Genomic DNA, 16216 nt, shown 5'->3' on the forward strand with positions numbered 1-16216 from the left:
TTTCATTGACTCCTTAAGTAAGTAGGTTGGGACCTTTTTGAGCTTGCTCTGTGTGGAGCAATGCTGAGTAATGGAAGGCATGGGAGTGGTGTCTTTTTGTCTATCTGTAGACTGAGTTCTTAATGGAAAAGCTGGGCTGTGCTTGGGTATACATTGCACACATAACTGACTGTCTCTCCATCTTTTTATTTCCTCACCCCTCCATAAATAAGAGTGATGAATAGGACACTGAGAGAGCCATTAGATGTATGTCTTCCTCTTCTCCTGCTAAATAATTTCCACCAATCAATTTACAGTCAATAGTAAGAACCTACTGGATGAAAACTTAAAAGTGCTGAAGAAAGCAGGAAAAAGCTAGAGGCAGATAGTTTTTGCTTTTTAGGCTTAAATAAATTTGTTGACACAGGAAGACAGCACAATTGCCTCTCTGACACTCCTGCCCCCTCACCTAATATACTTCTCACCCTCTTCCTCCTCCTCTTCTTCTTCTTTTGTCTCCCTTTTAGAACATCTATTGAGTACAAGCAGAAGAAAAAAAAACTGGTCACTTCTATACCCCCTGTCCACCCTGGCTCTGTGGAGATTATCTCAGGCACAACTCACACCTACTAGAGAGAAGAGAAAGAGTTTTCACTGCACTGAGCCAGCCCAAGCATGATCCCAAAGGCTCTGAGTTTCCCCATAACCCTGCACCCCAACTTGCTCTTTCCCCTTCTATGTGCTCTTTGTGACCATAGGAAGGATTCTTTGGGACCTGGGCCATCAGGAGCAGGAAATCTTAGCAATGATTTGGGAAAGTTGAAATCAACAAGTAATTTTTAAAAGGCTCAGATTTTGCACACTTCAAATGATCTATGATGAACTTCAGTGTTGTTATAAAAAATACATTGAAGGATAGAGAGCTGGCTTAGTCATTAAGGAGCTTGCCTGCAAAGACAAAGGACCCAGGTTAGACTCCCCAGGACCCACATAAGCCAGATGCACAAAGGAGCACATGCATCTGGCGTTCATTTTCAGTGGCTGGAGGCCCTGGCATGCCCATTCTCTCTCTCTCTCTCTCCCTTCCTCTCTCTCTCTATCTTATTATAAAACTAGGTTAACCCAATGCCCACAAAACACTAAGCTATAAAGCTATGACCAGACATTTCCTGGAAACCAATTGGTTAATTTCGTCTTTGAAAGATAAAGAAGCTGAGCCTGAGTGAAGCATCTAGAAAAATGCAACTTGGATGTGAAGGCATATGATGTCACTTATACCATGAAATCATAGGCAAGTTACTCATATTTCTAATTTTTGATTTCTTATTTTTGATTTCTTTATATATCTATACCCATCTGTCTATAGAAATATATAGGAAGATAAATGTAAGTAGGCTAAGAGTTCTGGCAAATACTAGAAGAAAGACAAAACACAAACTAATCATCTGGTACAGGCTCAAAAATATTGGTTGTTTTTATTATTTTTCACCATTCTCCCTCATTCCATCCAGTTAACAATACAATACAGTTACAGAGTATTCTAGGTTCTAAGACTGGCTGACTTTCTTTGAACCACACCGCAAAATTTTAGATACACTGAAGGCTCAAAAGTTTATGATGGTTGTAATTCTTATAGCCTCATCAATTATAATTAAAGGGGAAGATAATTCTAAATGTTAAAACATGTAGAAGAGGAACACACACACACACACACACACACACACACACACACACACAATGCATTTCCTACTAGCCACCCCAATACTTGCATAGCCCATATCAGTGACAATGAAGTCTTATAAAGCAAATGTTTGAGATGTTCTCTCCTTTATTTTGCTTTTGTCTTATGTATTTGTTTAATTGTTCAAGGAGGATATGAAGCACTTGATCCTATCCTACTGTACAGGTGACCACTTATTATCAGAGCCTATTGGGGTCAGAGCCTAGACCCTGGCAGCCTTTCTTCAATAGGACAACTAAACAGACAATAGTGAAAAGTAGAAGAAGGGCTGGAGAGATGGCTTAGCGGTTAAGCGCTTGCCTGTGAAGCCTAAGGACCCTGGTTGGAGGCTCGGTTCCCCAGGTCCCACGTTAGCCAGATGCACAAGGGGGTGCACACTTCTGGAGTTCGTTTGCAGAGGCTGGAAGCCCTGGCGCGCCCATTCTCTGTCTCTCCCTCTATCTGTCTTTCTCTCTGTGTCTGTCGCTCTCAAATAAATAAATAAAAATTTTAAAAAAAAAGTAGAGGAATAAGATTTATCCAATGTGCCCACATTGGGTAGAGGCTCAGTGACCCCCTAAGTTCATAGTTTGGGTCTTCACATAAAGTTTACATTGAAATCAAAAGCAAAAGATATGTATAACTAGGAATTTCTGTTCCAGGTGCAGTTCCTCCTGTCATTGGCCCATCTTCATCTTGGTTCCAATCTCTCCTACATGGCTATATCTGTTACATTCCTGTTTCTTAGACAAAATACCTTTTAAAAACTAGTTTAAGGGAGGAAGGGTTTAATTCAGTTTACTGTTCCTCATTACAGATTTTGGCTTAAATAAATTTAAGAAGAGCAGCCAGTCTGTGGAGGTGCAATGTCTCATAGTACTCCTTCCCACCCTGTGGCTCTGGCAGTCTTCTATAGTTTTCCCTAAGTTTTGGTGGGTGTGTTATGTGGCTACTTTAGGAGGAAGCTTTCTGCGATCTCTGAATTTCTGCTTTGAGGCATTTAAGCTGTACAATGCTTTGAAGCATTTTAGTGTCCTCATCTCCCTGGAGCTGGTTCTAAGGATAGCAGTGAGGGAAGCACTCATTTTTAGATTATTAGTTCCTCTGTCTTGTGGGTTCTGCAGGTGTGAAGGGGGTGGGTCATCTCCTGCTAAGCAGCCAACTATCTTTGCTTGTCATATTGATGAATCTTGGTTCTCCCCAGCTTTCACTGCATTCTGTAAAATGATGCAGATTCTCCAGCCAAGAGTGAGAACAGCATGGATTAAAGGGGATAAACCTACAAGAGACTTTTGACTGGGTATAGCCGCTCCTCTTGGTCAGAGGCCAGTAGAAACTTCTCTCTGGAATGTATGACCTTCTTATCCATGGTATTCTGACTTGGTTCTAAGTAGCAGGAATGAGTTCTCTCCCACCTAGCAGGCCTCATATCTACTCAGAGAACTGTTGATTACTACCTTAGGCTGAGTGCCACTATTGCACAAGTGTGGACATTTTGTCAGCTGGTCAATTTCATAGTTTGCAGGATCCTGTGCTTATTCATGATATTGGTAGCAATTATCCCCCAGCAGCTCACATAGCATTTTACAGCACTGTGAGCCTGAGCCAACAGGGAACTGGCTTGTTTTTAGGTTCCAGTGTGATCTCTTGACATCCTGTGCCAAGGTTAGTATAGAAAAAGTTATGATGAGATTGGAGAGAAGATTCCGCTAGCCTACCTATAGAAGCCTTCTGGAGTGAAAGACTCATAGAGCCCTGGAAGAGTATCTTCCCCCTATCAGATACTCAGATGTGTGTTGAGTATTTACTCTGGGTATTTGTAAATGGAAACATAAAGTGTTATTTACAAGTTACTGAAATATCTACTGAGGTATGACAGGTAATACATACATCATGCCATGTTGTGGGCAGACTACATGATAATGGAGTGCTGCTCTTATAATAATGTGTGGATAGACCAAGTTATTTATCTCTGTGGCCTCAGTCTCTCTATCTATATCACCAGGACAACTGTTGTCATAGTATTCTAGGGAGATATTGTTTTGGAAGTATGCAATAGTATCATATCACATATATAGCATTGTTCAATAGGTCATTATAGTGTGAGTTAATTCATAAAATAGTAATATAGCTTATAATCATGTACCATGGATCACAAACTATGACTATCATCATAGGAGAAACCACCACAGGACTAAGAGGTCCCTGAGGAAGGTCACCTTAAGCAGATGCATGTAGAAGGAAGTTGTGGAAGGGGCCGGGAGAAAACAATGGGTATGAGTCCAGGATTCACCTCCTCTCCTTAAGCTGTAAAAAGCCAGACACATGCCCATGGGACTGAAGTCTGCCTCTACTTCTAGCAGGTGAACTATGAGGCAATGAGAAGTCTTTCCCAGGATGGCAACATACGGATGTTCCGAGTTCAGCCAGGAAGGAGCTACTGGATCTGACCAGGGTGGCATACAGTAGGGATGTACAAAACAGTAGCCCAGGAAGGAGGAAGACAAGGGGAGTAAAAAGTGGACCTGACACTACCAGTAGATGAGACAAAAGGGGATTCCTAAATGACTGCCCCCAAAATCAAGTCCCAGCCAATACCAGCAGTGGCTTTTGCTCAGCCCTCCAAAGTGGGGTAGTCAGCCAGCCATGGCGGTGTTAAGAGTCTACCTAACCTCTCCTCAAGTGTCAACCAAACTGCAGTTCATGACTAGGAAAACCTTCGGTTCAAACCTGAGTGAAGCCAGGTCAACATTATGGAGGAAAAGTGAACATTGGTGGTCAGAAGAAGAGATCACAGCCAGCTCCCATTGAATTCTGCACAGCAAGACCTAGAGCGGGTTTCCACTATTTATATGTTTGCAGCAAAGAACTTGGTTAAAAGGAAAAAATTCTCAGTGGGGTGATTAATACCTCCCAAAGCTATGTAAGATTTCACATGGGACAAACTGCTTAAGAAAGCCCTTATTTTACAAGGAAGAAGAAACGACAATTTTTTGTACATTATGTGATGAATTAGTGTGACTTTTCTAATATCTATTGACAGAGGCTCCCAAAGAAGGGTGTACCCTGTGAAACTGCAAGCTGCTTGCAGATGGGAGAGTTGTATGCCCTCTGTCTGAGGACCTGGGCTGATGGGGTTTCTCTGCTTTTCTACAGATGAACCAGCAACTCCGGCTCAGCTATAACTTCTCCCCAGAAGTCAGGTTCAGGACTGTAAGGTCCCTCATCCTGGGCAAAGTCACAGGTCTGTTGTTCTAGTCTGTACCTTTTAAGGTGTCTTGTTGAAATGAATGAATGACTAATTTCCATGGGTGTGTGCAATGCTTCGCGACTGAAGCTATTTCCCCTGTGATGTCTACCATCTAGAGTCAAGGGCTCTGATGCAGAATACAGTAAGGCACATGGAGGCAAGGGTACAGACTGTCATGCATTTCTACTTTATTAACTGGTTAGTAACCAATGGGGAAATGTAATGTAAAATATCTCAATTTTAAAAATGAATTTTTACTTAAATTTCTCTTTGACTTATAAAATGATCAGTCTTTTTTTTTTTTTACCTAAATTGACTTAATTTTATAAACAATAGAAAGAAGACTCAAATCTCAAATTATAGTGGATTATTTTTCTTTTTATATTGGAAGGTTTATGAATTTTCAGTTTCTATTTGAGAATATTTATTAGGTGCTTAGAAGAAGAAAATTTGTTTGCCTCCTTGGTGAATTGAATATATGATCTTAAATATCTCAAAAAGAGATATAACAAATTTGCCTTGGTTCAAATTTAGCTGGTTTATCTTTTATTGTCCTTTCAATCATTTTTGGTCCTTTAGGTCTCATAGATGATCTCATGTATAGCATACAGCTAAATTTTTATTTCACACTGAGGCTGAATGCCTCTGCTTTGCACATTGGCAAGTGTAGGCCCTTTCTCATTTTCTGATTTCTAGTATACTTGGCCCAATGTCTGCTTCCTTATTTTCTACTGGCTCAACTTTTCCTGTGAGTCTATCATATTCTTTGTGACTTTGAATCACAGCCCAGTGCAGAAAACGCTGATTACTTCTGGCACTTTATAATTTTGTTTCTTTGGTTTAATATTGACTTGCCAGATGTGAATCTTATAAAGAGGCCAACTGTGTACAAATTCAAAAAGAAATTATAGTTTTCCAAATGAGCACTTCAAGCAATATACCTTTCATTTATGTGCAAAAAATTCTGCTGTTTTTCTAAGAGTGACAGCCATGACTCACCCTCTCCAAGGTGCCTGGGAGCATTCAGCATTTTCCCTCAGCAATACTATCATGCTGAGGAAGATGTTGTAGGCTTGAAGTTAAGCTAGAGGGACTGTGGAGCCCTGCTCTTTCACAAGCATAATTAGAACTACTTTCAGCTTAATGGACCAAAAGGTATCCTATTACTGTTCAATTTCCTCTTTAGCAGAGCTCCATATAAGATGAAAAGGAATTTTTCTAATGTCTAAGTGGCTTTTTAGGGCCAAGTGTATTCTGGAAGTTACAACAGCAAACAGCCCTCAGAGCAAAAGATATGTCTCAGTTGAGCCATCAAGTTGACAAGTGACTGGTCAATTCAAGCTGCATCAAAAAGCAACTCTGTCAGCAAGCTCTGAGTGTGAATCCTACCTAATGACTTAGAACGTTGTTTCTGTAGCTGAAAATCAGAATTATGATGGTTTCCCATGTTGAAGACTATTTATCTCCTAAATCTGAAGACCAGTAAGAAGCCCCTCTTGCCAAAACAATCTAATAATTCTTGAATTCAGTATTCTACTAAAATAATAGCTTTAATTTTATGATAAAGTTTAATGCACTCTTTTGGCAGAGTACAGTGAATAAAACCAGGACTAGAGAACACAAATCAGAACAACAGTCGGGCCAAGGGTGTGGCTCAATGGTACTCTAGCCGTCATGCAGAAGGCCCAGGGTTCAATCTCTAACACATAAAAAACTTTCACAAAACTACAAAGCTGTTATTTCCTTTTGAAAGCTTTGCTTGTGGAATTACAAACTCTGTTTGACTTCCCATCAATCAGAGGGACATGCCCTCATCAGAGGACAAAAATGTTTTCAGACACATATAAGTCACATTTCCTTTGATTCTGAGGAATGTCCATTTCTGCGTTCAGATGAAGTGAGTAATTTTCCAGCATCAAATAACCTTGTTAAAATGCAGATTCTCCTAAATATGTTCTCTCTCTCTTCTTATTTTTAATGTTAATTCCTCTGAATGTCACTACTTAATAAGCCCAACACAGTTCTTACAAAGTCAAGGAATATGAGTAATAATTAAACAAATACAAAATAGACTAAATAACGCTCAATTGTCAAAGTGCTTATGTCACAAGCATGACTACCTGAGTTCAAGCCACAGTACCAAATACAAATGCTGCATAAGCATGAGGACCTGAGAGTGGATCCTCAGCATGCACATAAAAACTAGGCATGGCAATGTGCACCTAGAATTCCAGTGCTGAGGAAATGGAGACAGGAAAATCCAAGGGTTTACTAGCTAGGTAGTCTAGCTCAAGCAGTGAACTTTACATTATACCAGAGACCTTGTCTCAAAAATTAAAGTAGACACCAAATGAGAACCCAAGGTTTCCAAGGATGCCTTTTTTTTTTTTTGCCTTCACAAACATGGGCATACACATATAACACACACTTATATACACACATGTGCTCATACACATATGAACACAGTCACACTTCACACACACACACTCACACATGCACACACACAACTCTAGCTGCATTCCTGGGAGAGGAGAGAGGGTCAGAAGCTACAGCAGGGCTGTTCTCACTGCTTCCCCACGACTTTATTTCTGAGGGATGCTCCTTCAGGACCATCATCTGGGTCATAAAGCGTGTTGAACTAGCATGAAGCATATGGCTGTTTGGAACATCTCACTCATTCACTTCTAAGACAGACAAGACTGGGACATGAGATTATTTTTCATTTCCATAATTATAATGTGGAGTGGTGCTCACTACAGAAGCAGGGTCTTGTGGCTAGACTGTGAAGCTCCCTGCCTTTTCCTTATTAAAGGGTCATCACTTGTTTTCTAGTGAGACAATAAATATATCAATCATCCAACCAATGAAATTTCTAGTTTGAGATTGTTTACTTTAAAGGTGCCACTGCCTGCTGTAATCAACCCAAAGATTTGCACAGATGCTTTATCTTCCCTTTTCTAACCACACTGATTTTAAAATACTGTCACAAAATATAATCATTGTATAGGGTGTGCCTCACATACAAGATCAACATGCATAAATATTGATTTTTAACAAAATTTCCCTTAGTATTATTTTTAAATAAGCCCCTCACTGAATACCCCTGAACACCTATAATATGATGGCAAGGTAGTAAGTGAATGTATAGAAAATTTAAAGAGGTATGGCCCTATGGCCTTAGTTATTGTAGTGGTTTGATTCAGGTGTCCCCCATTAACTTAGGTGTTTTGAACGCTAAGTCCCCGGCTGATGGCAATTTGGGAATTAACACCTCCTGGACACAGCGTATTGTTGGGAGTAGGCTTATGGGTATTATAGCCAGTTTTCCCTTGCCAGTGTTTGGCACATTCTCCTGTTGCTGTTATCCACCTGATCTTGGCAAAGAGGTGATGTCCACCCTCTGTTACCCTGCCATCATGAAGCTTCCCCTTGAGTCTATAAGCCAAAATAAACCTTTTTTCCCCCACAAGCTGCTCTTGGTCGGGTTATTTCTACCAGCAACGATAATCTGACTGCAATAGTTACCAAACTGACAAAATGTGTGTCTATGGAAATATGACAGTTATTACTAAGAAATGAGTAGTTCTGATAAATGCTATGCAGTCTGAGTGTGCCCATGGCTCACAAGATGGAAACCAGTTTTCTATTTTTGCTTGCTGTTGGAGTGGCAGTACATTACAGACTATGATATATAAGCAATAGACATCTAAGAGGCAATTCTAGTGTTTCATGTGAGCCTGTGATGACATTGTGACATGGGAGAAGGGGAAATGAGCATGTGCAGGATAGAAACAAGAAAACTGGACCAATCATTTCTTTTATCAAGAGAGCCCAACCCCATGACCACTCAACCACTTTTGTGATAGCATCATTAATTTACCCATGAAGCCTACTATTATTTGGATGAGGTCAGAAAACTAATGGGCCAGGCACTGGCACTAAAAGCTTGTTCTTCAGTTTGGCAGTATTAGAAGATGGAATCTGTAAGGAATGGGATCCAGTGAGGGGTCAGGGCAGTTCCTGGGTGCCCTGCTCTAGAAGGAATCTTCCTATGGATCCTGGTTACTTTGGAGAGTTGTTGAGAGCCTAGTCTATCTGCTGTCTGTCCTGTTCCTTGTTGGAGTTGTGATTGCATTCTCATATGCTCTGGCTGTTGCTACCCATCGTGACATGATGAATCTGATCATACCCTCACCAGAGTTGACACCAGCCCCAGGCTTTTGAACCTCTGAAACTAAGCTAAATAAACCTGCTTTAGTTGCTCTGAGTATGTTGTGACAGGAACAAAGATCTCACAAACACAAAGTCTAATGACATAGTCATCTATTAATAATCTTGTATCATTATTATAGTGGAAAATAAATTTCAGCATGAGTTTTGAAAGAGTCATTGAAACCATTGTAGCATTTCTAGCTGTTGTAACCAGTGAAGAAGATTAGTTTTGGCCTTGGTCTTGAAGCATAGAATTAGTCTCAATCGATGGTGGAATAATGTGAACCAAATAAGACACTAGGAAGGCAAAGACAGCGAGAGCAGAACTGTGAATATGCCATGTTCAGAGGGTCTTGAACATACAGGGGAATGGAGCGAGGCAAGGGAAACAGGAACAGTCGGATTGGGAGAGGATGCTACAGACACCACCCAGTGCTTTGCAATAGAGTCTAGACCTCCCTGTGAGGACAGAAGACATGGGAAGAAACTTTCATAGTCAGAACTACTGTTGAAAGTTTCTCTTCAATATAACTAGTAGGATGGAAGAGAGAGGATTGGTGGGGAGGAAACACACTGTGGAAGGACAATGGGCAGGCCAGGTTAAGGTCACAGGAGAGGAACCAGAAGGTTTGTGTATTTCAGTGTTAAATGGGTAGCAGGGAAAGGAGGACAGGGATGGAAGCAGCAATAGGAAGGAAAAAGAGTGCAGCAGGAGACAGCCATTGCTGCAGAGGAACAAAGTGATTCTGCACCCATGTCTTCTCACTCAGGGCATATAGTGCAATGCATTACTGAGTGGAGAAGTTGCTCTGCACCTTGAAGCCAGCTCTCCTATCCTCTTCAGCTGCTTCTAGACTCGCGAAATCTAATAACCATGAGAGAAGAGGAGGTCAGCTCTCATGCAGGGAATTCTGCCTGAAACCTTCACAGTGACGATCTGCACTTCAGTCCAGCAGTGCTGAGACCTCCTTCCTTGGTTTCTCTCAGCATTCCCTGGCCTGCCTTCCTTGTTTGCATGTGCAGCTGCTTCCCTGGTAGGACTGTGGCCTTACTGTCTGTAGTCTATATTCTTCTTATTACTCCTATCTAGAGCCCGGATCTTTTCCTCTATGTGTGTTCCATGAGCATCTTTCCATACAATTCATCTCCGACTGAATGCCTATTATCTGTGCAGAAGGGAAATGCCTGCATTCATTTCACTGGTGTTAGCGTACATATTAGGAATCCAGTCTGGTCTTCCCAGAAATCTAGATCTTGGGTCCTAAACCTGATACAGGTCTAGGCAAGCTGGAAAAGTTGAGCACCCTAACTCAGGTTTGCATTATATGTTTCATAGTTTAATGGAACTTGTATCTTTGGAAAGACATTAGCACTCAAGGATTAACTGAGTAGAATCAAGTAGGAAAAACAATCCTATTATAATATGTCCTTTAAACATTCCCACCCACCTCTTTCATAATACAAAGATATTCTCAAAGATGACTTCTGATTCTGTTCATTCATTTTTTTTTAACATTTGCCTCCCTAAAACCCTAAGCACACATACAACACACATTATATTACTGCATTAGTTACTTCTCTTGCTGTAGTCACAGATACCTAACAAACACAACTAAAGATGGAAGGTTCATTTCTTGTTACAGTTCAAGTAAATATGGTCCGTCATGGTAGGGAAGGCATGGTGGCAGAAGTATGAGGCAGCTAGTCACACTGCATCCACAGTAGCAAATAGAAAGTGAATGCTGGTGCTCTGGCTCTCATTCTCCTTTTTGCTCAGTCCCAGACCCCAGTCTATGGAATGGTATGCCCCACATTCAGGAAGGGTCTTCCCACATCAATTGACCCAATGTAGAAAATCCTCACAGACATGCCCAGAGACTTGTCTACTAGATGATTCTAGATCATGTCAAGTTGACAACATTAAGCCTCAAACCTACCAAGCCTCAAATATCAGTTAGGAAAAGAATAGTCATTTAGCATCATTCCCAGTCTCTTGCCAGTATAAGACTCACTGACATTTTATTTGTCACAAGGTTGGGGGGAAAAATACAACTACAGGCAGGAATGTTCCAGCACTCAGCTGTGTTACTGAGCAGCTGCTGAAACTCTCTTGGCTGGGAATTCATCCACTTCAAATGTCAGGTACTGCCAGGTGATCTTTGAAGTTTATTCTAGTTTTGAACATTTTGTGATACTGTGATATATGGAAATGATATGAACTTTGAAACTCCTAATGCCCAAGCAGACTTCAATTCATATTTAACAATATTTTTTAAAAAGGAATAAAAATGAGATGGCAAGACAACTTTGATGACATAAATTAATGAAATTCTGGGTTCTGAGAAATCCAGAATTTAAATTTGTAATGAAAAGGAAATTGAACTTGGTGACTCTCCCAGTTCAAATATTAGCATGTGTTTGATAATGTTATGAAAGAAACATGGGTGTTTTATGAAATTATACTTTTTATTTAGCCTATGAAGTCCCAAGCTCCCCCTAGATGTTTCACTAAGTGGAGTGAATTCCATATCTGTGTGTATACTGGCCATATCTGTGTGTATACTGGCCACACACTTTGGATTCCCATGAATGTTGTTTTGCTTGACTTTGCTCCCCACAATCACCTGTGCAGTTACTAGGCTGCTGGGGAGCTCTGACTCTCATTTGAAATATATTATCATGGCCATGTATGATATTCCTAGACTTTCCTCATTTAATCCCTTTTTGACACAGTGCAAAGAACATGGAAATTGGGGTGACATGCCAGCAGCTTATACAAGATTTGGTTCACTAGTGTTGATTACTTTGTGAATCCTTAGAACATGGGGACAGAAAGGCTTATTGCATAGTACTTTGCTGATTTAAGTTACTCAGGTTCTTAGTTTCATTTCATGGGTAGCAGGTTGAAGGAGTTTAGGATTCAAGGTATTGGCTCTGCCAAGGACTTGAAAAAGAAGAAAGATATCCAAGAGCTGCTCACAAACAGGTCTCAGAATGTCAGTTTTGTCCCTGCCTTTGGATTCTAATGGAAACAGCAGCTCATATGGTCCTGAGTCTGCCAGATAACCCATCATCAGCTCTGCTAGAGCTCTGGATGGCTGACCACAGTGTTGGGACTTTTTAGATGCATAATCATGTGAGCATATATAAATATGTTAATATGACCCACACACACATCGTTCTATTTATTCTGATTTTCAGAAGCCAGACTCTGGGTTTCTAGTGCTGAAACTTCCTGTTGACATCTGGGCATCCATCAGAAAAGCAGGTCCGCCATCTATCAATCTTTCCTTGGACTTAACTTCTAGAAGTTTTAAATTCTGAGCTTCATCTACATTATCAGTGATGTCATTTGCATTTCAACATGTCAATAACTTTGAACAACAATAAATTCAAAGCTTCAGCTGCCACTCACTGATTCTCAATGCCTTCCTTCACTAATAGATTCATGCCTTAGGTGGCTTTGACCTAGGCAAGGTCTCCTTCTGGCCAGAGCTTCTGAGGAACATGAGGGATGGCTAATGCCATCAGCCATCGCTCCCAACCCTTCAAATATTCTTTCTCTTCTATTACACCCTGCTCCATCTAGAATGAGCTGTGTTTTCATTATAACGGATAATTGAAGTACATGTGAGAGGCAAGCTCTGAAAGTTGCGTGGTATATGAAGATAGGAAAGTTCAATGGTGAGTGCATGGTTTTGGAAAGATTGGCTTAAACACAGTGGACAGAAGCCCTGATGGCAAGCTCTTCAGTTTTCATATATATAAACCAGCACTCATCATGATCACCTATGAGGATATTTTTAAATATGTATTTATTTATTATTTACTTGAGAGAGAGAAAAAAAGAGAATTGGAATAGTGGCTATCTGCCACTGCAAATGAACTCAAGCATGTGCCATTTTGTGTATCTGACTTCTTATGGGTACTGGGGAATTGAGCTTGGGCCATCAGGCATTGAAAGCAAGTGCCCTTAACCACTGAGCAAACTCTCCAGCCCTGAGGATAGTTTTGATGAAGATTCCAGTGTGTAGTGGATGGTTTTATGCACATTTCTTAGAAGTCAGTGGTTACTTTGTATTCAGAGGCTAAACTAAGACAGTTATAGATGAGGGATCTGAAAATAGATGTGGAAGAAAAAGTTTCTGGGGAATTGAGGCTGAAAAGAAAACTAGGCAGATGAGAAACTCCCATGATCTCAAGATCTCTGTCTTTTACAAGCTCTTTAATCTCTGGCACAGGAGTCTACAGATACAGTCTGTTTTGGCATATCCAAACTCCATGAAAGCATTGGAGGTTGAGTTGAGGAACAGGAAAAAATGAGAATATCCAGCTTTCAAGACATCAAGAGTGCAGCCTCACTTTACCTAAAGTGAAACACAGTCTCACTGATAGTTTAAACAGAAAGATGGAGGAATTATTAAACACAGCATTTTCCCTCTCTTTCACTGGTGGGCTCTTTTCTAAGCCACAGTTTTACATTTTGATGACAGCATGGAGTATGTTTGTAGACAGTCACTAAAGAGGTGGTTTGTGGTGTAGCTGGTGTTTACTCAGTCGAATGAAAACACGCTTCCCTGCTGTTCTTGCTAATGGTGATCACAGCTGTGGTAAAATGAGCCAGTGCATTTGGTTTGCATGATCAATGTTTACACAAGTCTTTTCCTCTTGCTTGGCATTTTATTGTGGTGTTTGAGTGCTTTAAACCAAGACAGCATTAGCTACCCTCTTATCTCTGCTGTTTCTTAGATTCTTGACCTAAATATTTTAAAGCCAGTCCTGCACATTGTTATTTTTAGCAGGATCTCTAAGTTTCAGCCAGATGTCAGCTAAGCACTGCAGCTTTTTCTCACTTTCTTCTCTGGTACATGTTGATTCTATTGGAGTGGAATAAACAGTATGCATAGAGGTAAGTGTGGTATCCCTTTATTTATTTGAGAGTGACAGAGAGAGAGAGAAAGAGAGAGAGAGAGAGAGAGAGAGAGAGAGAGAGAGGGAGAAAGGCAGATAGAGAGAGAATAGGTGTGCCTGGGCCTCCAGCCACTGCAAATGAACTCCAGATACATGCGCCCCCTTGTGCATCTGGCTAACATGGTTCCTGGGAATCAAGCCTTGAACGAGGGTCCTTAGGCTTCACAGGCAAGTGCTTAACCACTAGGCCATTTCTCCAGCTGCATTGTGTGTGTGTTGAATGTATATTTGTGTGAGGGTGTAATGGAGATTAGGATGGGGGAGGGAGTACTTATCTTTTGTAGGTAGGTATGTAGGAACACTGGCTCCAAAGAACATAGAACTCAACCTACCCTGGAAGGATAAAAGAATTCCAATCTGAGCCTAAACCTGGTTCATCAAGACAGGGACTGAAGGTAGCACTCTGTTTTACTTCCTGTTTTTTCTTCCTTCTAGAAATTTTTCTTACACTTTTTTTATTAGTTATGTATACAGTGGATATACAGCCATGTTGGTACCATTGTTAGCCTCCTCCCTGTCCCCCCCACCCCTCAGCAGGGATCCTCCTATTTGGGGAATGCATTGTGGGGTTAGCCATCAGTTATGGGGCAGAGGCAATGTCTCTGTGCATAATGTCCCTGCATGTGGCTCTAACAATCTTTCCATCCCCTCTTCCACAAATTTCCCTGAGCCATGTTGGGTTCATTTTAGGTCTACTTCAGTGAAGAGGTATTGGGAGCCTCTGTGTCTCTGGATATCTGGTTTGGTAGGAGTTTAGTGTTCTCTTTGTCTATCTCCTTCACCCTTGTGCTGGTACCAGTTCACCAAGAAAGCGGCACTCTTGCTCACTTCCCCAATTACTCTTGGTTTCAGTTGGGACCTGGTGAGATGCAATGGGCTGATTCTCTCCTCGGGAACTGAGACCATCTGAAAAAAATGAATCAAATTCTGCAATGGAGAGTGACGTCAGCACCAGTTGAATGGAATAACTATCATTATTTTAGAAATAATTTAATAGATGTGGGCCCTCTTGTAGCCCACGATTGGTGGGAGCTTGATAATGGAGAATGGGCTCTTTTATTGGATATGGATCTGACTTGTTTCCCAGCTCCAGCTATGGGTTCCATTCCACTGAGCAGATCATTTAGCCAAATCAAGAGCAGTTGGTTGGGCTAGAGAGATGGCTTAGCAGTTAAGCACTTGCCTGTGAGGCCTAAGGACCCCGGTTCAAGGCACAATTCTCCAAGACCCACATTAGCCAGATGCATAAGGGGGCGCACACGTCTGGAGTTCATTTGCAGTGGCTGGAGGCCCTAGCACACCCATTCTCTCTCTATCTGCCTTCCTCTCTCTCTCTCTCTCCCTCTCAAATAAATAAATAATTTTTTTAAAAAATTAAAACAAAGAGCAGTTGGTTACCCACCATGGCTGAGTGCCACTATTGCATTTGTGTGAGCATCACATCAGGTTGTTTGTGGCTGAGTAGCTTAGATCACAAGTTGCTTGGACAGATGTTGCTCATTTTCCCCCAGTTGCTCTTGCAGTGCCTTCTGGCACTAGACAAGCTAACTGTCTGGGGACTGACTGTCTTCCAGATTCCAGAAAGGTCACTCCATGTTCTGCACCAATAGCATATGGTTTAGACATTTTTTTTAATAATGTGCCTGCAAGCTCTTTTTGAGTCTGTGCCCTTCTCTCTGACCCACAACCTATCAACATTTCACATATGCATTTAGACTTAAACAGGAAAGCCTATCACAACTTAATGTATAATATTCATTCCCAAGGTTATATGAAAACCTGATCCAAGTCATCATGCAGATTACCTGCTCTGGACCCCACCCCCAACTCAAGAGCTTTCTGCTTCATTTTCTTCCTAAAATGTATATTTCTTGACTTGCCTTTCTGTTGAGTCTGCACTTGTCAGTTGTTTGTGAGCCATTAGGCATAAGCTCACAGGCACTGGCTTGAGAAGCTCCACTGTCCACAGCACCAGGAACAAGATTGCACATGTACATGCATGTGGACACAGAGGTCAGTGTCAGGGGTTTTCAATAGTTTCTCTCTACTTCATTTTATCTGTTAAATTTTTATTCATTTTTCCA

General features: G+C 41.1%; 1 protein-coding gene across 2 annotated transcripts in view; it reads left to right on the forward strand.

Annotated features, from left to right (window-relative positions):
* LOC101613057 (contactin-associated protein-like 5) overlaps positions 1 to 16216 on the forward strand; it is a 408379-nt gene that overhangs the window by 374700 nt on the left and 17463 nt on the right. For both annotated transcript variants that reach the window (XM_045151145.1, XM_045151146.1), the window contains one exon: positions 4856 to 4943. In XM_045151145.1, coding sequence (XP_045007080.1) covers positions 4856 to 4943 — 88 coding nt within the window. The remainder of the gene's footprint in view (positions 1 to 4855; positions 4944 to 16216) is intronic.

Source organism: Jaculus jaculus, chromosome 5 (assembly GCF_020740685.1).
Source record: "Jaculus jaculus isolate mJacJac1 chromosome 5, mJacJac1.mat.Y.cur, whole genome shotgun sequence".
Taxonomy (NCBI): Eukaryota; Metazoa; Chordata; class Mammalia; order Rodentia; family Dipodidae; genus Jaculus; species Jaculus jaculus.